Genomic DNA, 23243 nt, shown 5'->3' with positions numbered 1-23243 from the left:
AGGTTGCCCAATAGTAATTTCTAAGGTAGGGACTTGTTCGGCACAACTTTGTGGGCCAAAGGGTCTGTATTGTGCTGTAGGTTTTCTATGTTTCCAGGAGTGTCCTCATTTGTAAACTTTTTAGGTATTGAAAATGGACACTAGTGGCCAATGATAAGTAACAAAAGTAAACTCTCTCCCATAAAAGTACTGGTTGAACTCTTTTACACCCCAAACCAGACTCAAGGCCTCTGTCAACCTGAACATAATTTTTCTCTGCAATGGTGAGGGATTGTGATGTAAATGCTATGGGGTGTTCACTTCTATTATTCATAACTTTTATGGTCTAATGGTCTTATAACAGGTGGCATGACTGCACCTCTATCATAAGGCAAGGTGTTACATTCAAGCTTCACTGGATTATGTGGATCATAAAGTGTGAGTACAGTATCTGACATCACAATTTCCTTTGTCTTTTGGAAAGCCACCTCACACTGCTTTGTCCATTGCCATTTTTTCCCGATCTGTAGCAATGAGTTCAAGAGATGGGGCGTAGTAGCCAAGTTTGGCAACAACCTGTTAAGAGTACTTGTTGGGGAGCACTTTGGGTCCAGTGATCACAATGCTATTAGTTTCAATATAATTATGGAGAAGGATAGATCTGAACCCAGGGTTGAGATTTTTGATTGGAGAAAGGCTAACTTTGAGGAGATGCGAAAGGATTTAGAAGGAGTGGATTAGGACAATTTGTTTTATGGGAAGGATGTAATAGAGAAATGGAGGTCATTTAAAGGTGAAATTTTGAGAGTACAGAATCTTTATGTTCCTGTTAGGTTGAAAGGAAAGGTTAAGAGGGAGAGAGCCATGGTTTTCAAGGGATATTGGAAACTTGGTTCGAAAAAAAAGAGAGATCTACAATACAAGGCAGCATGGAGCAAATGAGGTGCTCGAGGAATATAAAGAGTGTAAAAAGAGTCTTAAGAAAGAAATTAGAAAAGCAAAAGGATAGTGAGGGATAAAATTGGTTCCTTAGAGAATCAGAGTGAACGGCTATGTGTGGAGCCAAAAGAGATGGGGGAGATTCTTAACAATTTCTTTTCTTTGGTATTCACTAAGGATAAGGATATTGAATTGTGTAAGATAAGGGAAACAGGTAGGGAAGTTATGGAAACTAGGACGATTAAAGAAGAGGAAGTACTGGAGCTTTTAAGGAATATAAAAGTGGATAAGTCTCCAGGTCCTGACAGGATATTCCCTAGGACCTTGAGGGAAGTTAGTGTGGAAATAGCAGGGGCTCTGACAGAAATATTTCAAATGTTATTAGAAACGGGGATGGTGCTGGAGGATTGGCATATTGCTCATCTTGTTCCATTGTTTAAAAAGGGTTCTAAGAGTAAACCTAGCAATTATCGGCCTGTGAGTTTGACGTCAGTGGTGGGGAAATTGATGGAAAGTATTCTTAGAGATGGTATATATAATTATCTGGATAGACAGGGTCTGTTTAGGAACAGTCAACATGGATTTGTGTGTGGAAGGTTATGTTTGACAAATCTTATTGAATTTTTTGAAGAGGTTACTAGGAAAGTTGACAAGGGTAAAGCGGTGGATGTTGTCGAAATGGACTTCAGTAAGGCCTTTGACAAGGTCCCACATGGAAGGTTGGTTAGGAAGGTTCAATCCTTAGGTATTAATATTGAAGTAGTAAAATAGATTCAGCAGTAGCTGGATGGGAGACACCAGAGAGTGGTGGTGAAAAACTGTTTGTCAGATTGGAGGCCGGTGACTAGTGGTGTGCCTCAGGGATCTGTACTGGGTCCAATGTATTTGTCATATACATTAATGATCTGGATGATGGGGTGGTAAATTGGATGAGTAAGTATGCAGACGATACTAAGATAGGTGGAGTTGTGGATAATGAAGTAGATAATGAGTGGCCCCAGTCTCTCCCAGTGGCCACACATTTTAATTCCACATCCCATTCCCATTCTGATATGTCTATCCACGGCCTCCTCTACTGTAAAGATGAAGCAACACCCAGGTTGGAGGAACAACACCTTATATTCCATCTGGGTAGCCTCCAACCTGATGGCATGAACACTGACTTCTCTAACTTCCGCTAATGCCCACCTCCCCCTCGTACCCCATCCATTATTTATTTATATACACATATTCTTTCTCTCTCTCTCCTTTTTCTCCCTCTGTCCCTCTGACTATACCCCTTACCCATCTTCTGGGTTTTTTTTCCCCCTCCCCCTTTTCCTTCTCCCTGGGCCTCCTGTCTCATGATCCTCTCATATCCCTTTTGCCAATCACCTGTCCAGCTCTTGGCTCCATCCCTCCCCCTCCTGTCTTCTCCTATCATTTTGGATCTCCCCCTCCCCCTCCCACTTTCAAATCTCTTACTAGTTCTTCCTTCAGTTAGTCCTGACGAAGGGTCTCGGCCTGAAACGTTGACTGTACCTCTTCCTAGAGATGCTGCCTGGCCTGCTGCGTTCACCAGCAACTTTGACATTCTTTTTGGAAATGTTTGGATGGTTGGATGTGAGCAACAGGGCCCCAGAATTTCATTCTAAAATACCTGCCTCTATTTCCAAACAGAATGTACTTGCAGGTAATAACAAGATAAAGATAGAAGTATATAAAATTATGATGGGTATAGACAGAGTGAATGCAAGCAGGCTTTTTCCACTGAGGTTAGGAGAGAATAAAACCGGAGGACATGGGTTTAGGGTGAGGGGGGAAAAGTTTAAAGGGAACATTAGGGGCGGCTTCTTCACACAGAGAGTGGTGGGAGTGTGGAATGAGCTGCCAGATGAAGTGGTAAATGAAGGCTCACTTTTAACATTTAAGAAAAACTTGGACAGGTACATGGATGAGAGGTGTATGGAGGGATATGGTCCAGGTGCAGGTCAGTGGGACTAGTCAGAAAAATGGTTCAGCACAGCCAAGAAAGGCCAAAAGGCCTTTTTCTGTGCTGTAATGTTCTATGGTTCTGTCTGTTCATTTATGCACTAACCTGCTGTCTCCAGCACTGGCCACGTAGAGCTTGCCCTGTAAGTGAAGAACCACCAGGACGGTACATCCTCCGGTTTCATTACCTGATATCTGGTACTGGCCAATCAGTTCATCCTGTGGAAAAACAGGACACAAACATTTTTCAATTATTTTGCTGTTTACTACCCCTCTACTCCCTGCCTTCTGCAATCTACAAATCCCAATGTAGAGTCTCAGTAGTGGACCTCAAGAAAGAGAATTTGTAGAATGTCTAAGGGATGGCTTTTTAGAACAGCTTGTTGTTGAGCTCACTAGGGGATCGGCTGTGCTGGATTGGGTGATGTGCAACGATCCGAGGGTGATAAGAGAGCTTAAGGTTAAGGAACCCTTAGGGAACAGTGATCACAATATGATCGAGTTCACATCGAAATTCGAGAGGGAAAAAATAAAATCCAATGTGTCAGTATTTCAGTGGAATGTTGTTTGTCCATCGGCGTCATCGATAAAAACCTCGATACCATTAGTCACTTTGAGACTGGATGCGGTATGTCCGAAGATGTCTGGTCAGGCCAATTCGGGCAATAAACATCCTGGCACATGCTGGGCAGACATGTGTAGGTACTGCAGTTGTTGCGCTGGTGGCTCTGGACTTGCGCAGCTCGCGCTTGTGTTGTGCTTCGTAAGCTTGACAGCCTTTGTGAATAAGGCCGTGCCAGGTAGGGTGGTTTTGTGCCAGCGTTTCCCAGGTGGTCGTGTCTAAGTCAAGCGACTTCAGGGAGGCCATTAGTGTGTCTTTGTAACATTTCTTCTGCCCTCCATACGAGCGTCTTCCAGCAGAGAGTTCCCCAAAAAGGAGCTGCTTGGGTATGCGCTCGTCCAGCATGCGGATGACATGACCTGCCCACCAGGTCTGTGCTCTCATCAGCAGTGTGTGGACTGATGGTAGACTTGCTCTAGAGAGAACTTCAGTGTCTGGTACTTTGTCTTGCCATCTGATGCCTAATATTCTGCAAAGACATGTCATGTGAAATGATTGAGCTGTCTTGCATGCCTTCCATACACAGTCCACGTTTCACAGGCATACAGGAAGGTAATGAGTACCACGGCTCTGTAGACCTTCAGTTTTGTTGCTGGACTGATTCCTCGACGTTCCCATACAGTGGAGCAAAGTCTACCGAAAGCAGAACTTGCCTTTGCTATTCTGCAGTTAACTTCTGTATCAATAGTCACTGCTCGGGAGAGGCTGCTGCCAAGGTAAGTAAACTGGTCAACTGCCTGTAGTTTCTGTCCTTTGACTGTGATTTTCCATTCTGTGTAAGTGCATGAGGGGCAGGCTGGTGCACGACTTCGGTCTTTCTGATGTTGATGGTGAGTCCAAAGTTGTCACAAGCCGTGGAGAATTTGTCCATATTGACTTGCATCCCTGGCTCCGAGCCAGCATACAGGGTGCAGTCATCGGTAAAGAGGAAGTCTCTAGAACAGTCTCCTTCACTTTGGTAATGTCTCCTCAGGTTGAAGAGCTTCCCATCCACTCTGTACTTGAGGCTGATTCCAGCATCACTGTCCTGGAAGACATCATTCAGCATGGCAGAAAACATCATGCTGAACAGTGCGGGTGCAAGCACACAGCCCTGTTTGACGCCATTGGTGACTGGGAATGCCTTAGAGGATTCTCTGCCGTCCAGCACTCTGGCCATCATGCCATCATGCTGGCATACCACCTGAATGAATTTGGCGGGGCAGCCGAACTTTGACATGATCCTCCACAGGCCTTGTCGGCAAACAGTGTCGAAGGCTTTCGTGAGGTCAACAAAAGTTGTGCAGAGTTCACGATTCTGCTCCTGACACTTCTCCTGAAATTGGCATGTGGCAAAAATCATGTCAATAATCCCACAACCTTTGCGAAAGCCACACTGTGACTCTGGCAGCAGGCCCAGCTCCAGATGAATGACCAGATGATTTAGTAGGACTCTTGCAAAGTTTTTTCCTGCGATGGAGAGCAGCAAGATTCCTCGGTGGTTGTCGCATACTTGTCAATTGCCCTTCCTCTTGTAGAGGTGTACGATGGATGCATCTTTAAGTTCCTGAGGAATGGATCTTTGCTTCCAAAAAGACTGGAACAACTCGGTGGGCTTCTCTATAAAGTACAGGACCACCAGCTTTGTAGGTCTCTGCAGGTATGGCATCTGCCCCTGGGGCTTTGCCACTGGATAGCTGGCTGGCAGCTTTCTTTACTTCGGCTACTCCGGTGGGTCATCCATGGCGCTGTTGATGTCGACAGCGTCATGGATCCTGTCTATCGCCTCATCGTTAATAGACAACGGTTCGCTGAGGACGGCTTCAAAGTGTTCAGCCCATCTCTGCAGGATCTGAGCCTTCTCTGTAATGAGAGTTGTACCACCTATACTCAGGAGGGGGTAATTCCCGATAGACTGAGATCCATAGAGAGTGCTGAGGGCTTCATAGAATCGTTTCAAGTCATTTCTGTCAGCGTATCCCTGTATTTCATCTGCCTTGGCACTCAGCCAGGCATCTTGTATTTTACGCAGTTTATTCTGAACTATCCTGCGAGCACTGGTAAAGGCTTTTTTCTTGGCAGCCGATGATGGGTCGTTCTGATGGGCACGATGAAGGTGGTGCTCAACAAGTAGAGCCTGTATCTCCTCATCATTCTCATCAAACCAGTCATGCTGCTTGCGGGTAGAGAGCCCTAGCATCTTCAGTGCAGATGAATGGACAGCATCCCTGAAGCAACCCAATCATCCACAGCGCTGCCTGCAAGGTGTAGGAAATTACAATGGCATGAGAGGGGAATTGGCCGAGGTTGACTGGAAAGGGACATTTGCAGGAAGGGCAGCAGAGCAGCAAAGCCTGGAGTTTCTGTGAAAAATGAGGGAAGTGCAAGACAGATATATTCTAAATAAGAAGAAATTTTCAAGGGAAGAAGTACACTACTGTGGCTGACAAGTGAAGTTAGAGCCAACGTAAAAGCAAAAGAGAGGGCATACAAGGAAGCCAGAGCTAGTGGGAAGATCGAGGATTGGGGAGCTTTTAAAAACTTGCTGAAGGAAATTAAGAAGGTCATTCAGAATGAAAAACCAAATTATGAGAGGAAGCTTGCGACTAATATCAAAGAAGACACTAAAATCTTTTTTAAGTATATAAAGGGTAAAAAAGAGTCAAGGGTAGATATAGGACCAATAGAAAATGATGCTGGAGATAGTGTAATGAGAGATGCAGAGATGGCAAAGGAACTGAGTGCGTATTTTGCATCAGTCTTCACAGTGGAAGACGTCTGCAGTATATCGGACATTCAAGGGTATCAGGGAAGTGAAGTTTTTGCACTGAAAAATTACAACTGAGAGGGTGCTCAGGAAGCTTAATGGTCTGAGGGTGGATACATCTCATTCCATCTCATTCCTGATGGAATGCACCCTCGGGTTCTGAAGGAAGTAGCTGGAGAGATTGCGGAGGCAGTAATGATGATCTTTCAAGAATCGATAGATTCTGGCATTGTACCAGATGACTGGAAAATTGCAAATGTTATTCCGCTATTTAAAAAGGGTGGGAGGCAGCAGAAAGGAAACTATAGACCTGTTAGACTGACATCAGTGGTTGGGAAGTTGCTGGAATTGATTGCTGGGAATGAGATTGGAACACATGACAAGACAAGCCAAAGCCAGCATGGTTTCCTGAAAGGAAAATCTTGCCTGATGAACCTACTGCAGTTCTTTGAGGAAATTATAAGTAGGGTAGACAAAGGAGATGCAGTAGACGTGGTGTACTTGGATTTTCAGAAGGCCTTTGACAAGGTAGTGCACATGAGGCTGCTTAGCAAGTTAAGCACCCATGGAATTAAAGGCTGTTTAGCAAGATAAGAGCCCATGAAAGGGTTACTGTATGAGGAATGTCTGGCATCCCTTGGGCTATATTCCTTGGAGTTCAGGAGAATGAGGGGGGGAATCTCATAGAAACATTCTGAATGTTAAAAGGCCTGAACAGATTAGATATGGCAAAGTTATTTCCCATGGTTGGGGATTCTAGGACAAGAGGGCATGACTTCAGGATTGAAGGACATCCTTTTAGAACTGAATGCAGAGAAATTACTTGAGTCAGAGGGTGGGATATCTGTGGAATGTGTTTCCAGGAGCGGCTGTGGAGACCAAGTCACTGGGTGTATTTAAGGCAGAGGTGGATAGGTTCTTGATTAGCCAGGGCACCAAAGGGTATGGGGTGAAAGCAGGGGAGTGGGGATGACTGGAAGAATTGGATCAGCCCATGATCGAATGGCAAAGCAGACTCGATGTGCTGAATGGCCTATTTCTGCTCCTATATCTTATGATATTATGGTCCCAGCCCAAAACATCGACTCTTTATTCCCCTCCATAGATGCTGCCTGATCTGCTAAGCTCCCCCAGCATTTTATGTTTGTTGCTGTACAAATCACCAAACATAGATTCACTGGTTTCCTTCCTACCAATGGATCAGACCTTCAGAATCAGAATCAGGTTTATTATCTCTGACATATGTCATGAAATTTCTTATTTTGTGTCAGCAGCACAGTGCAAGTCAAAGAAAAAAATTACTTTAAGTTGCAATAAAAGTTATTCCTCTTTTGCACTATTATTTAGTGAGGTGGTGTTCACTGTCCGCTCAGAAATCTGATGCTGGAGGGGAAGAAGCTGTTCCTAAAACATTGAAAGTGGGTCTTCATATTCCTGTACCTCCTCCTTGTTGGTAGTAATGAGAAGGGGGCATGGCCTGGATGGTGAAAGTCCTTAATGATCGATGCCACCCTTTTGAGGCACTGCCTTTTGAAGATGACCTCGATGTGGGAAGGGATGTGCCCATGATTGAGCTGGCTACATTTACATACCTCTGCAGCCTCTTTCAATCCTGTGCATTGGAGCCTTCATCCCAGGTAGTGATGAAAGCAGTAAAAATGTTCTTCAGGGTACGAAATCCATGTGGCATGATTCAAATTATTTGTCTACTTTTCTGGTTAAGCCCTGAATCAACCTGGCATTTAGCACTTTTCTGTTTGAAAGTCCATACTCCACACTCTACAAAAAGTGGATTGTTAAGTTACCTAGAAAAAATAACAGAGCCATTACATTGGAAGTGATTAATTGACTGTCACACGTCCTGAGTATATGAAAGTTGCAATTACTTACTGCCCATTACGCCACTGGTGTTGAGGGCAGCAATGAATGTCCTCTATCTCTGGCCATGTTCAGGGCTTACTTCATCTGTTAGTAGCTTCCTCTCAGTCTTCACTACTGTCAGTCATGCACTGTCAGTCTCCAGCTGGAGTCTCAGGAATCAGATGCAGAAAGATTCTTCAATGCTGCTTCTGTACAAATTTGTTTTACCAGTCAGAGTTGTTAGCCTTAAGCTGAACTGCTGCACCCAGAGAATCGGAGGACCACTCTTAATCTGGCCTCTACCCTTTGACCTATTTGGCATAGGTGACCCTACCAAGAGCCAAAGCGCAAAGCCCTGACTCCAGCCAACATAGCTCTCCAGGTCATTGAGGCAGGAAAGCCTCCAAACCTAATGACATGGTTGTGGATCTCTTGCAGGAAAGTTATACGAGTAGAAGGCTTATCAATTCTTTTGAATCTTGTTTGTTTGTGCATCATAACCTTGAGTTTTCATTCTCTGATGTGTGAACAATGCAGTCTGATAGGAAATGTTGGGTTTGGCAGATCTGTAATGATTTGTATTATTGAGTCTTCAGTCATTTCTTTCTCAACTAAAAGCAGGTCCTTTTCAGTTTAATATGTATTAACACAGGTTGTTATAGGGGCAAGAATAGTGAGGGCTAATGAGTAAATAGGGAATGTAAATGTAAAACAGGGAATCACAGACATAGTCTGGAATTAGAGACATGGAATGCAGCAGCAATGACACCAAAGTTTCAGAAGCTTCATTAATTATGTATAGTTGCACCCACTGTTGTAAAAGAAAATTGGATTTACCGCTAACTTGGTTAGACTTCTGATTGATAAGTTTATTCTGTAATCAAGATCTAGTCTGCTTATATAGTCTTTTACTCTTTCTGTAACCACCATTGTTTTCAAAACCTAGTATTACTCTCTCTGTGTAACCTGTTCAAATGAGAATGCAAAAAATGTATCAAATTCATACTCAGATAGATCAGCTTTCACTGGTTTCCTGGGGCACACCAGATTTAATAATTCACCTATTATTTCCAACACCAACGTGTGGCCTCTCAGTTTGCTCCTACACAGGTGTCCATAAAAGCATTCTTTCCGAAGTTGCAAAACAGGATCTCAGGCTTGCCACTGAGGAGATGCATTGTTGAACCACTTTAGCAGAGTATTGGCAATGCCTGTGCCACCCAGGTTGTTTTGCTGTTTTAAATAATGAGCTTTATGTGCACAAGCCGACTGTCCAATGGAGACGACTTATTCCTCCATTCAGAATGCAGGTAAAAAATCCTCAGGACACACTGAAACTGCTTCCTTTTTAAAAGTACATTGTTGCAAAGTTGGAATTGCAGCAACCAATTTGCACACAACCAAGCTTCACAAAACAGTAAGACACTAGACACTAGAATACTACAGCACAGTACAGGCCCTTCGGCCCTCGATGCTGTGCCAACAACCATAAGACATAGGAGCAGAATTAGGCTATTTGGCTCATCAAGTCTGCTTCACCATTCAGTCATGGCTGATCCTTTTTCTCCCCTCCTCAACCCCACTCCCTAGCCTTCTCCTCCTAACCTTTGATGCCATGACCAATCAAGAACCTATTAATCTCCGCCTTAAATACACCCAACGACCTGGCCTCCAGAGCTGTCTGCGGTGACACATTCCACAAATTCACTACCCTCTGGCTAAAGAAATTTCTCCGCATCTCTGTTCTAAATAGATGCTCCTCTATCCCGAGGCTGTGCTTCTTGTCCTAAACTCTCCCACCATGGGAAACATCCTTCCTACAACTACTCTGCCTCGGCCTTTCAACATTCAAAGGTTTCAATGAGATTCCCCCCACCCCCCATCATTCTAAATTCCAGCAAGTACAGACCAAGAGCTATCAAACGTTCCTCCTATGATAACCCTTTCATTCCCGGAATCATCCTTGTGAACCTCCTCTCCAAAGCAAGCACATCTTTTTTTTAGATAAGGAGCCCAAAACTGTTCACAATATTGAAGGTGAGACCTCACTAGTGCCTTATAAAGCCTCAGCATAACATCCCAGCTCTATATTCTTGAAATGAATGCTGGCATTGCATTTGGCTTCCTCATCACTGACTTAACCTGCAAGTTAACCTTTAGGATGTTCTGCACAAGGATTCCCAAGTCCTTTTGCATCTCAGATTTTTGGATTTTCTCCCTGTTTATAAAATTGTCTGCACATTTATTTCATCTACTAAAGTGTGCCATTGCCCAACATTGTGTTTCATTTGCCACTTTTGTGTCCATTCTCTTCATCTAAGTCCTTCTGCAGTCTTCCTGTTTCCTCAACATTACCTGCCCCTCCACAAAACTTCATATCATATGCAAACTTGGGAACAAAGCCATCTATTCCATCTAAATTATTGATATAGAGCATAAAAGAAACGGTCCTAACACTGAACCCTGCAGAACACCACTAGTCACTGGCAGCCAACCAGAAAAAGATCCTTTTATTCCCACTCACTGCTTCCTACTAATTAGCTAATGCTCTAACCATGTTAGTAACTTTCCTGTAAAACTATTACAGCTCTAAACTTGGTAAGCAGCCTCATGTGTGGCACTTTGTCAAAGGCCTTCTGAAAGTCCAAATGTACAACATGCACTGCATCCAAGGGGCCTTGCTTTGTAGATCTAGAATTAGCTTGCCCACAGAAGGCAAAGAGTGGCTGTAGATGGGTCATATTCTTCTACATGGAGGTCGGTGACCAGTGGTGTGCTTCAGGGATCTTTCCGGGACCCCTTCTCTTCGTGATTTATATAAATGACCTGGATGAGGAAGTGGAGGGATGGGTTAGTAAATTTGCTGATGATACAAATGTTGGGGGTATTGTGGATAGTGTGGAGGGCTGTCAGAGGTTACAGTAGGACAACAATAGGATGTAAAACTGGGCTGAGAAGTGGCAGATGGAGTTCAACTCTGATAAGTGTGAGGTGGTTCATTTTGGTAGGTTAAATATGATGGCAGAATATAGTATTAATGGTAAGACTCTTGGCAGTGTGGAGGATCAGAGGGATCTTGGGGTCCGAGTCTATAGAACACTCAAAGCTGCTGCGCAGGATGACTCTGTGGTTAAGAAGGCATACAGTGTATTGGCCTTCATCAACCGTGAGATTGAGTTCAAGAGCTGAGAGGTAATCTTGCAGCTATATAGGACCCTGGTCAGACCCCACTTGGAGTACTGTGCTCAGTTCTGGTTGCCTCACTACAGGAAGGAAGGCAGAAGAGATTTACAAGGATTTTGCCTGGATTGGGGAGCATGCTTTATGAGAATAGATTGAGTGAACTTGGCCTTTTGTCCTTGGAGCGACAGAGGATGACAGGTGACCTGATAGAGGTGTATAAGATGATGACAGGCATTGATCGTGTGGATAGTCAGAGGCTTTTTCCAGGGCTGAAACGGTTAACACGAGAGGGCACAGTTTTAAGGTGCTTGGAAGTAGGTACAGAGGAGATGTCAGGGGTAAGTTTTTTTTTAAAATGCAGAGCTTGGTGAGTGCGTGGAATGGGCTGCTGGCAACAGTGGTGGAGGTGGATATGATAGGGTCTTTTTAACAACTCCTGGATAGGTACATGGAGCTTAGAAAAATAGAGGGCTATGGGTAACCTTAGGTAATTTCTAAAGTAAGTACATGTTCGGCACAGCATTGTGATCCAAAGAGCCTGTATTGTGCTGTAGGTTTTATATGTTTCTATGTTTCTATACCCTTTATTTATCCTGTGTGTAATCTCCTTAAAGAATTCCAACAGGTTCGTCAGGCAAGATTTTCACTTAAGGAAACTGTGCTGACTTTGTCCTAACCTGTCCTACGTCACCAAGTACTCCATAACCTCATCCTTAACAATTGACTCCAACATCTTCCCAACCACTGAGGTCAGGCTAACTGGTCTATAATTTCTTTTCTGCTGTCTCCCTCCTTTCTTAATGAGTGGAGTGATATTGGCAATTTTCCAGTCCTCAGTCCTCCATGCTTTTGATTTTTGCACGATCATAACTTATGCCTCCACAATCTCTACCGCTACCTCTTTCAGAATCCTAGCATGCAGTTCATCTGATCTGGGTGACTTATGTAACTTTAGGCCTTTCAGCTATTTGAGCACATTTTCCTTTGTAATAGTAACTGCAATCACTTCCCTTCTCCCATATCCTTCAACACTTGGTACACTGCTAGTGTCTTCCACAGTGAAGACCGATGCCAAATACTCATTTATTTCATCTGCAATTTCCTTGTCTCCCATTATTATTTCCCCAGCCTTGTTTTCTAGCAGTCTTACATCCACTCTCATCTCCCTTTGTTATATACTTGAAAAATCTTTTTCTATCCACCTTGATAATGTTTAATAAGGATCTTCCATCTCTTAATATCAATACAGCAATAAATAAATACTGGCCAGTTTCAAGTTCCTGGGTGTCAACGTCTCTAAAAATCTATTCTGGAACTGACATATTGATGCAATTACAAAGGCATGACAATGACTAGATTTCATTATGAGTTTGTGGAGATTTAGTATGTCACCAAAGACTACAGCAAATTCCTACAGATGTATCATAGAGAGCATTCTAACTGGTTGCATCAATGTCTGTTTGAAGGGGTACTGCACAGGATTAGAAAAAGCTGCAAAAATTTGTAAACTAGTTTCCCCAGCATTGAGGACACCTTCAAAAGGCAATGCATCACTAAGGACCATGATCACCCAGGACATGCCCTCTTCTCATTGCTACCATCAATGAGGAGATACAAGAGCCTGAAGACACACACTCAATGTTTCAGGAACAGCTCTTTTCCCTCTGCCATCAGATTTTTGAATGGACAATGTATCCTCTAACACAAGCACATGCAACTAATTAAATAGCATCAGGACACATTAGGACCAGTACATTTTGGCTCAATTAAGTGGATGCCCCAGCTATTGCCAAAGTTTTATGGTGTAGAGTCTAATGGCCATACAAGTGCATGTCACTGAAGCTAGTTCAAAACTGTTTGGCAACAATCTCCTGTAACGATTAAATGGCAATGTCCCAAATAAACAAAGGGAATACCAGCTATTTTCTTGATTAGCTTTTGCTCTTTAAGATTTATTCTAAATAAAGGTCTGCCCCGATTAACTGATGGCTCAATTGATCAGAATCTACTGTATTTCTTATTATATTTTATGTACTGCACTGCGCTGCTGCCATTTCAAATTCTGCATCCAACAACGATGGAAGTGAAGTAATAAAAAAAATTACAAGCATGTTGCTGGAACTTGAACACTTGAGTTACAGGGAAAGATTAAATAGTTTAGGACTTTATTCGCTGGAGAACAGGAGAATGAGGGAAGATTTGATAGAGGTATACAAAATTATGAGGGAGCTAGATGGGGTTAATGCGAGCAAGCTCTTTCCTTTGAGACTGGATGAGATTAGAACTAGAGGTCAAGGGTAAATGGTGAAACATTTAAAAGGAACTTGAGGAGTAATCTTCTTTACTAGGAGGGTGGTGCAAGTGTGGAATGAGCTACCAGTAGAAGTGATGGATGAGGGTTTGCAAAATTTAAGAGAAGTCTGGATAACTACATGGATAGGAGAGGTTATAGAAGGCCGTGGTCCAGGTGTGGGTCAATAGGACTGAGGAAATGGTCTTTCTCATGCACAATAAAAAAAAACATTATTGAGGATCTATCACCAGTTAAAAAGCCAGCATTTATTGCTCATACCCAAATGCCCCCAATCTGAGTAGGTAAGAGTTAACCCCATTGCTGTGTCTTGAACTCACAATGATCTAAGAATGCTACAAAATTAAGCTTCTGACTTAACAAAATGGGTATCAATAATATCTGATTAACCATTCTAGTTATCACCCCAACCCCCTCTACCTATTACCTCAGTCACTGCACTGCAATGCAAATACTTTAAACTTTTTATAATGCTGTTTACATTGTAAGTACATACTGGTAGTTACGTACATTTTATACCAAACCTCTAACTTTATTTTTATATAATTCTTTTTTTAAAGAATTGTCGAACGTTCTTGTTTTTTGTTGCATGTCGTGTCATTACACCGAATTCCTAATACATGTAAAGGTATACGGCAAATAAAGTTGAGCCTTAATCCTTGTTGTTGGATACATTGGTTGGCATTGACTTGTTAGGCTGAAAGACCTGGTTACATAACTGCATAACTCTGAGTTGTGCATTCAAGAGCCACAAAGACCATCATGTGGCTAATGCAAAGTTACAGTTGGCACCAGAGGAAGAAAATACGTGCAATGAGAGCAAATGACCCATAAATGGCATCACAGTCGTGCTTTCAGCACTAGCTACAGGATCATGGATAAATTCCCACCATTGTCTGTAAGGAGTTTGTACATTCACCCTGTGACTGCGTGGGTTTCCTCTCACATTCCAGAGACGTACAAGTTAGGATTAGTAAATTGTGGACATTCTATGTTGCCACCGGAAGCAAGGCAACACTTGCTCAGCACACTCTCAATGCAAACAACAAATCTCATTGTATGTTTTGATGTATATGTGACAAATAAAGCTAATCTTTAATTTAATCTTTGAACTTACACATTTTTTGAAAGCGACTTCCACTGCTCCTCTCACTACATTCTCAATACAGATCTCTTTCTCCCTTGCATAGCTCATCTCATTCTCATTCCCTGTGTGTTCCATGAGGTGGATTGGGGGCGAGATCGTTGAAGGTTTGCTGATTACATTAAAGATTTCCTCCAGTTGTTCCTTGATGCAGTGGTGCAGATGTTTGGATGCCTGGATGGCAGCCACAGGGCCACCGTGCCCATCAAATAATCCCCAGTAGGTAGCCATAATCTCTTGGTTTTGCTGAGGATGAAAAAAAAGATGCCTGTAAATATTTTGCTGTCCAGTCAATGCTTCTGTTCACACAAGAATCAGGGAATGGTTACAGCACAGAAGGAAGCCATTTGACAAATTGCAAACATACCAGACTCTACTGGAGCAAATCTGGGTGATGCGGTAGCGCAGCAGATAGCTCAACACTTTACAATGCTAGTAATCAGGGTTCAATTCCTGCCACTGTCTGTAAGGAGTCTGTATATTCTTCCCGGAACTGGGTGTTCCAGTTTCCTCCCACATTGTTAACTGCTTCAGAGTGATAGCAAGAATATGGCAAGGCAAGTGTGCATATGGCTGATTGATTGTGCAGTGAATCGAATGGGTGTCCAGCTGGAGGAAGGCTCTCTTTTCACACGGACTTTCAAGAGCACACTTTTTCCATCTTGATGGGTCATACTTGTCACCCCTGTCCTGTAAATTGCTCAGCATGCACCGTGGCTAACATGACCCAGTAAAAACGGACAATCCCATTATTGGTTGGCTCTGGTTCATGTTCTGCGTATACATCACACATTCTAAAGAGGTATGCGTTATTGGCAGTCAGTAAGTTGTGAGCATGCTATGTTGGCACCAGAAGCACAGTGACACTTGCAGACTGCCCTCCAGCACATCCTCAGACTGTGTTGGTCATTGATGCAAAGGACACATTTTCCTGTATGTTTCAATATACCTGTGACAAATAAATCTAGACTTTAATCTTTCATCTTCATTTCCACCTATTAGCTCTTCCTCCACAGCCTTGTATCCCAAGCCGGATTCCAGCTGCATAATTAAACAATTCATTTTTAATTCTCTTCCCCTTTTATTCCTGCAACCTTATTATATGACAAGCAGCCCTAAAGGGTTATAACCTCAACAGAGAATCGTACGTGCTAAGGGCAACAATCCTTTTCCACAATCAAACTCCAAATTCCAGTGTCCTCTGTGAGGAATTTGTACATCCTTGTGAAATGTGTGGGTTTTCTCCGGCTGCTCCTGTTTCCTCCCACAGTCCAAAGATGTACTGGCTAGTAGGTTAATTAATCATAATAAATTGTCCTTAGATTAGGCAGGGGTAAATTGAGGGTTGCTGGGCGATGTGGCTCAAAGGGCTGGAAGACCCTATTCCATGCCGTATCGCAAAATAAAGAAAATAAAAATCCTGGTAAAGTCAATTTTCTCTTGCAACAAACCAGTGAGACATACAAACTCTTTGCATAACTTTAAATGACAAAAGACTCCACGAGAGTTTTTGCTAAATACACTCCTGAAGGTTGAAACAGGAGACTGCTAACCTACGTTGTCAATATACTCACTCCAAATTACACTCAGTGAACACGTTATCAGTCAAGTCCTGTTGGGGGTTCTGGCACCAATAATCATTCCACGGTCAAAGTCACACCACATTTCTTCCCAATTCTGATGTCTGGTCTGAATAACAACTGAACCTCTTGACCATGTCTGCATGCTTTAATGCATGAGTTGCTTGCACATGATTGGCTGATTAGATATTTACATTAAAGAGGAGGTGCACAGGTGTACCTAAAGAAGTGGCCACTGAGTATATTTACCTTGTACAACAGGATTGTTTTGGTGACAGCAAACTTGCTATTGTTTTGGAAGTTTCTTTAGATGAATAAAATTAGACACATACAGGAGAATTTCTCTAACCCTATCTGAATTTCTAAGAGTACAAGAGAATAAAATATTTAGTTACTCTGGATCGAATTCAGCACAAAAAAGACACAAATATAGAAAACAATAATAATGAAAACACACAATAAATACATAGATCACTTAGATATACATAGATTGATTGTGTGTACATAACGTGACTACTCTGTACATAAGGCGACTGATGACAAAGTAGTTGTGGAGTTAGTGGGTAGAAGTGTTGATCGGCCTTACTGCTTGGGGAAAGTAAATGTTTTTGAGTCTGGTGGTCTTGGTGAGTATTTTACGTAGCCTCCTCCCTGACGGGAGTGGGACAAACAACCCATGAGCAGTTCTACTTTCTATTCCGTTGTTCAGTACTTGTTGCTATGCTTACTATCACCATTCAATACTGTTCTCTAAGTGTGAGCAAGAAACTACATTTCACTGTGGTGTGTATTACAACGAAATAATCTGAGTTTGAACCTGCACCCACTAACTTATAAGGGCTACAATGAATCTTCTTCAATTATTTTGTTTAGCTCAAGAGGAATTTCCCGAATCTTTTCCTGAATGTGAACACGAACCCATTCTTTGCCTTAATGCTGACAACAGTTTATGCAATGCTAATATCATTGGATGTTTTCTCAAGCTTTACATGTGGGTTACTTTCCTTTAACTATTTGTTTGCAGGCACAGCTGCCTAAAGTTAACCATGCAGATTGACATAGAAATATACAAAAAGAACCTACTTACTGGTTCTTCACTTGGGCACAGAAAAACCCAGTCTTCATCAATATTAACTCTGTTTTTGAGGATGAGCTGTTTACATGTTGCTTGATCTTCATTGAAGATACTTTTGCCTGCGTTTACAACCCTGAAAAAAGTATTGCAATGTCAGTGAGGGAGACAGTTTCACCTCACCGTAGGCGAGGGAGACTGTTTCGCCTTGTTGTGTGTGTTGTGTCACTTCAGCATTGCCTTCAACCCTCCTCTCCATTCCATTGGCAGGCAATGGAGGTACCCTTCCACACACACCTGCCGGAGTTGTCCTTACACCCTCCATTACTCTTTCTATGGACTTGACTCAGTTTTTTTTTGATCCTGACCCTTCAATCTGCAGATTACAGGTTTGAATATTTCCCTCCTTTCTTCCCACCTCCCCTCAATTCATGAACCCACTTGTGAAAAACAAACAAGAGACCAGAAGTTTAAAACTGAGATCAGAGCATTACATAATAGAAACAGGTCCTTCAGCCCATCTATTCTGCCTAGTCCTATTAACCTGGACCATAGCTTTCCATACCCCTCCCATCCATATACTTACCCAAATTTCTCTTAAATGTTGAAATCGAGTCCGCACCCACCACTTCCCCTGGAAGCTCATTCCACATGCTCACCACTCTCTGAATAAAGTTACTCCTCATTTTCGCCTTAAATACCTTTTACCTTTAACCTATACCTAGTCTCACCTAAACTGAGGGGGAGAAAGCCTGCCTACATTTACCCTATCTATATCTCTTACTACATATATTTAAAGCAGAGTTTGATACGTTCTTCATTAGTCAGTGCATCAAAGGTTATGGGGTGAGGGCAGGAGAATGGGGTTGAGAGGGAGAGTAAGTCAGCCATGAAGGAATGGTGGAACAGACTCGATGGGCCAAATGGTGTAATTCTGCTCCTTTGTCTTATAATTTGATGATGTAGTCCTGTCAGCATGGACAATTGCTCTCCAACACTGACATGGAGTGCTATTCCAGAGGGTGGTTAAGATCCATTTACTTTACCTTGACCTTGGAGTCACAAATAAAGGCAACAACATAAGAAATTAAGTAATCCAAACTTTGAACCTACTCTGGATTTCACTGAGACTATGGCTAATCTTCAACAATACTTCTCCTGAACCAGCCTCATGTGCCTACAATAGTATTGGAATTGGTTTATTATCGTCACGTGTCCAGATACAGTGAAAAGCTCGTCTTGTATATGTTCATACAGATCAAATCATTACACAGTACATTGAAGTAGATCAAAGTACAACAACAATTGGGCCAGCATGGTAACATAGTGATTAGCACAACGCTTTACAGGACCAAGTGACCCAGGTTCAATTCCCGATACTGTCTGTAAGGAATTTGTACGTTCATTCCACGACTGCGTGGGTTTCCTCTGGGTTCTCAGATTTGCTCCCACAGTCCAAGGACATATCAGTTAGTTGGTTAATTGGCCGTTGCAAATTATCCCATGATTAGGCTAGGATTAAATCGGGAATACTGGGCGGTGCAGTTCAAAGTGCCGGAAGGCTCTGTTCCACAGTGTAACTCAACAAATAGTAAATAACTAACAATGCAGAAAGAGCAGTGCAGGTAAACAATGAAGTGGAAGAAAATTACAAGGCAGATTGTGAGGCCACGAGTCCAACTCAATCATACAAGTGGTCTGATAACAGTGGGTAGAAGCTGTCCTTGAGCCTGGAGGAACATGCTTTCAGACTTTTGTATCTACTGCCTGATGGGGGGGAGGGGGAAGAGAGAATGTCCAGGGTGGGTGGGGTCTTTGATTACACTGGCTGCTTTACTGAGGCAGCAAGAGTGTAAACAGAGTCCATAGAGAGGAGGCTGGTTCCTGTGATCGTCATGACACAAGGTCATCGGTAGAGTATTCTGAGGGCTGAGTTTTTTGCTGTTGGTTTTTATTCTGTATTCTCTGCATTTCATTAATTATAACTATAATGTATTGTTATGTTACACTTGGTTCCTAAGATTGTCATAGCTGGGGTTGGTAGTGGGGATAAGCTCCTACTATCTGTAAAGTGCTTCAAATGGCAAGCGACTCTACAGCCTCGGACAACCCGGCAGAACTGTCTCTACTGACAAGAGAAGGGGCAAAGGCAAACAACAGGTGCCTCAAAACCAGTTGCTTCAGGCAGGTGGGGCTCGTCAGCCTTGGACGGCAGCCCGCTTAGAAGGAAAACTCTGATTTTAAATCTCCGCTGCCTTGCGGCATACCTACCCATGGGAAAGGCTTTGGGAGTAAACCCCAAGGAAGAAATCCACAGCGGGTCCCTAAGGCAGTTTGATGTTGTTTACAACTTCGCTCTGGTAACCTCTGTAATGACACCAGTGCCAAGCTGTATCGGCGCTTGCCCTTCCCTTGGACTACATCAGTGACAGGGAGAGGGGGAGCCCGCTGCATTGGCAACAGTAAAATATTCCTGCTCAGGCTTGCGCCATGGAGATGACACAATCCACCAGAGGCGCAAACCCATGATCCCCTGGGATCAACGGCTGCTTACTATGTTACACTATGTATCCTTGGACTTTTGTCTCTGATCAGAATAACTATTTGTTAACTTGTAATTCGTCTGGGCACAGATTCTTTCGTGGCCTGGAGTGTATTTAAAGGGGCAGTGCTAACCTGTTGTTTGCTCAGTCGTCTTGATTCTTGTTTAGAGAAGTTCTGGCCAAGTTATCCAAGACCTTGTAAGCCCTACTGTTTAGCTTTGTCTCTGTTATTAGTAAAATACCTAGATTTGTTTAACCCTCCCAAAGATTCACCACCAGTACCAAATTTTCCACCCACATGCTACAACCATTTATCTTCCATGGATTTTGTTTTGAAGTGCCAAGGTACCTCCCTTTAAATTTTCTCTCTAAATACATTCGAACTCTTGGCAACCTTACAGTTAACAGTCAGCAGAATTTTAAAAAAGCCTCAAAACATTGCAACATCCTTCCTAACTTTGGGCCTAATAAACAGAAAAGCAGAACAAATATTTTCCTTGACTCAAAACGAATCACAACTCACACTTCAAAAACAGTTTTTTAATGATCAAGCAAGGGATTGAGTTTCTGTTTGTGCTTTCGTACCAAGGAAGTCATTCACTTTAATAATTCTCAAGGTGTCACAGACTACAATTAGTTACACTCACAGTCACTTTATTAAATACACTTGTTCATTAATATAAATATCTAATCAGACCATCATGTGGCCGCAACTCAATTCATAAAAGCATGCAGACACGGTCAAGAGGTTCATTTGTTGTTCAGACCAAACATCAGAATGGGGAAGAAATGTGATCTAAGTGATTTTGACCGTGGAGTGATTGTTGATGTCAGATGGGGTGGTTTGAGTATCTCAGAAACTGCTGATCTTCTGGGATTTTAACACACAACTGTCTCTGGATTTTACAGAGAATGGTGTGAAAATATTTTTAAAAATCCAGTGAGTGGTATTTCTGTGGATGAAGTCATTGTTAATGAGAGAGGTCAGAGTAGAATGGCCAAAATGGTTCAAACTGACAGAAAGGTGACAGTAGCTCAAATAACCATGTGTTACAATAGTAGTGCACAGAAGAGCATCTCTGACCACACGACATGTTGAACTTTGAAATGGACGGGCTACAGCAGCAGAAAACTATGAACAAACACTCAGTGGGCACTTTGTTAGGTACAGGAGATATTGATACCACAAGGCACCTCACAGCAGCACAATGACAATGAAGGAGAGAGTCGAGAGAGCTACAAGGACAGGTGACCAAATGCCTGGTCAAAGACTGAGACTGGAGGAGCATTTTAGGGAAGGAATTACTTGCTACTTGCCATCTCAGTGACAGAAACTACAATTCTCAATAGAAAAACCTCCTGTTCACTAGGCCAGAGTTTACAGCAAGATGAAGACACTTTATTTTCTTATACAATTTGTCTTCTTTTGCTCATTGGTTGTCAGCCTTTATTTATGATTTTTCATAAATTATATTGTATTTATTTATTTTCTGTAATGCCTGCAAGAAAGTGAATTCTAAGTTGTATATGATGATATAAGTGAACGTAAGTGAAATAAGTTCATGTTGGGAGTGCGCTGTTGCCACCCCCACCAGCTGTTACCATGCCGTCTGATCATTAAGGGGGAGGTGTTAGTCCAGTTCACTCCCAATCCAGCACTGACACCAGGCAAAACTCGCCTCCCTTCAAACCAAGGCCAAATTGATTTACTTATTTGTTTTGCACTATGGAGGCAGCTGACCTCATTAATAAGAAAACATAATAAGAAAAACATTCATAACATTAAGTACAGACTACTTATGTTACTTATGGTCCCTGGTCCCAAATATAACATAAAACCTATTATCAATGAAAACTTTACTTGGCGTTGTTTGTCTACATCTTCTTTGGCAGTTTTTGTTTGCGTGTAGTTTTTCATTGATTCTATTGTATTTCTTTGATCTACTGTGAAAGCCTTCAAGAAAATGAATCTCAAGGAAGTGTATGGTAACATGTACAGTCAGTGGCCACTTTATTAGATACAGGTAATACCAATAAAGTGGTGTCTGAGTGTATTTCTGTACACTCGTGGTCTTCTGTTGTTATAGTCCATCCACTTCAAGGTTTGATGTGTTATGCTCTTCTGTACACCACTTTGTAATGCATGGCCATTTGAGTTACTGTCAGCTTGAACTAGTTTGGTCATTTTCCTCTGTCCTCTCTCATTAACAAGGCATTTTCGTCCACAAAACTGCTGCTTACTGGACACTTTTTTTTTGGTTTTCGCACCATTCTCTGTAGACTCCAGAGACGGTTGTGTCTGAAAATCCCAGGAGATTAGCAGTTTGAGACTCTCAAAGCACCAGGAATAATTCCATGGTCAAAGTCACCTAGATTACATTTCTTCCCCATTCTGATGTTTGGTCTGAATAACAACTGAACCTCTTGACCATATCTGCATATTTTATGCATTGAGTTGCTGCCACATGGATATTTGTACCAATGAGGTGTACTATACCTAATAAAGTGGCTACCCAAAGGGTATGTATTTTTATAATAAATTTACTTTGAACTTTCAGTAATACAACACAACAACTCAAGTCAGAGATGGGTGCGGGCGAAGAGAAAACACAAATGTAGCAACAATGGCAGGCTGGTCCCAGCAGATGTCCTGTGCTAGTCACTGCGTGTTTGAATGCACGTGTTGCAGATAAAAGCTAATCTTTATCGTTATCATTTACATGTGTAAGGGTTTCTTCTTTCATGTTACTTGCTAAGGCTAATAATGAAATGGCTTCTCTGTAATGTTAACTGATGAGGTAATGTTCTCTGTAGCAGCGTGTTTGGATTATAATTAGTGATAAAGGGACTTGTATTCATCTGCTAACCAATTGGGATAGATGTTATTCTTTCTGTCTGTGTGAAAGCTGTTAGTTTGCGCGGGCTTGGGGGAGGAGGCGTGAGGAGGATGAAGAGAGAAGACGTGGCTTGAGGAGACGCTGGGCCTGGGCTCAGGGCGGGAGCCCAGGGGCCGACTAGCAAAGGAGGATCAGCAAAAGGGAATCCGTGAGCTCCAACGTTTGTGCACTGGACATGTTTATGAGATTATTGGTGCCTTTTATTTGTTTTCCTTTTCTTTTGTTTCTCTACTAACTTTATACTTAAATATAAAATCTTAATCGCTGAACTGCACATTGTAGACTGAATGTTATTTCGGGGTACTGATGTTACACAGGGGACACAACACGCAGCATCCATCCAAACAAGAGTGCTAAAGTTTGGTTGGGGAGGGGGCGCCACCCCCGAGTTCATGC

General features: G+C 42.5%; 1 protein-coding gene across 1 annotated transcript in view; it reads right to left on the bottom strand.

The window, feature by feature from the left end:
- LOC134356681 (protein phosphatase 1M-like) overlaps positions 1–23243 on the bottom strand; it is a 72617-nt gene that overhangs the window by 37548 nt on the left and 11826 nt on the right. The window contains exons 2-4 of the mRNA XM_063067707.1: positions 17423–17543; positions 14729–15001; positions 2996–3108 (exon numbers count right to left, since the gene is read on the bottom strand). Of these exons, the coding sequence (XP_062923777.1) occupies positions 2996–3108; positions 14729–15001; positions 17423–17543 (507 nt within the window). The remainder of the gene's footprint in view (positions 1–2995; positions 3109–14728; positions 15002–17422; positions 17544–23243) is intronic.

Source organism: Mobula hypostoma, chromosome 15 (assembly GCF_963921235.1).
Source record: "Mobula hypostoma chromosome 15, sMobHyp1.1, whole genome shotgun sequence".
In the NCBI taxonomy this organism is placed as follows: Eukaryota; Metazoa; Chordata; class Chondrichthyes; order Myliobatiformes; family Myliobatidae; genus Mobula; species Mobula hypostoma.
Note: the sequence above shows the minus strand (reverse complement) of the source record. Positions and strands in the feature narration are given on the sequence as shown.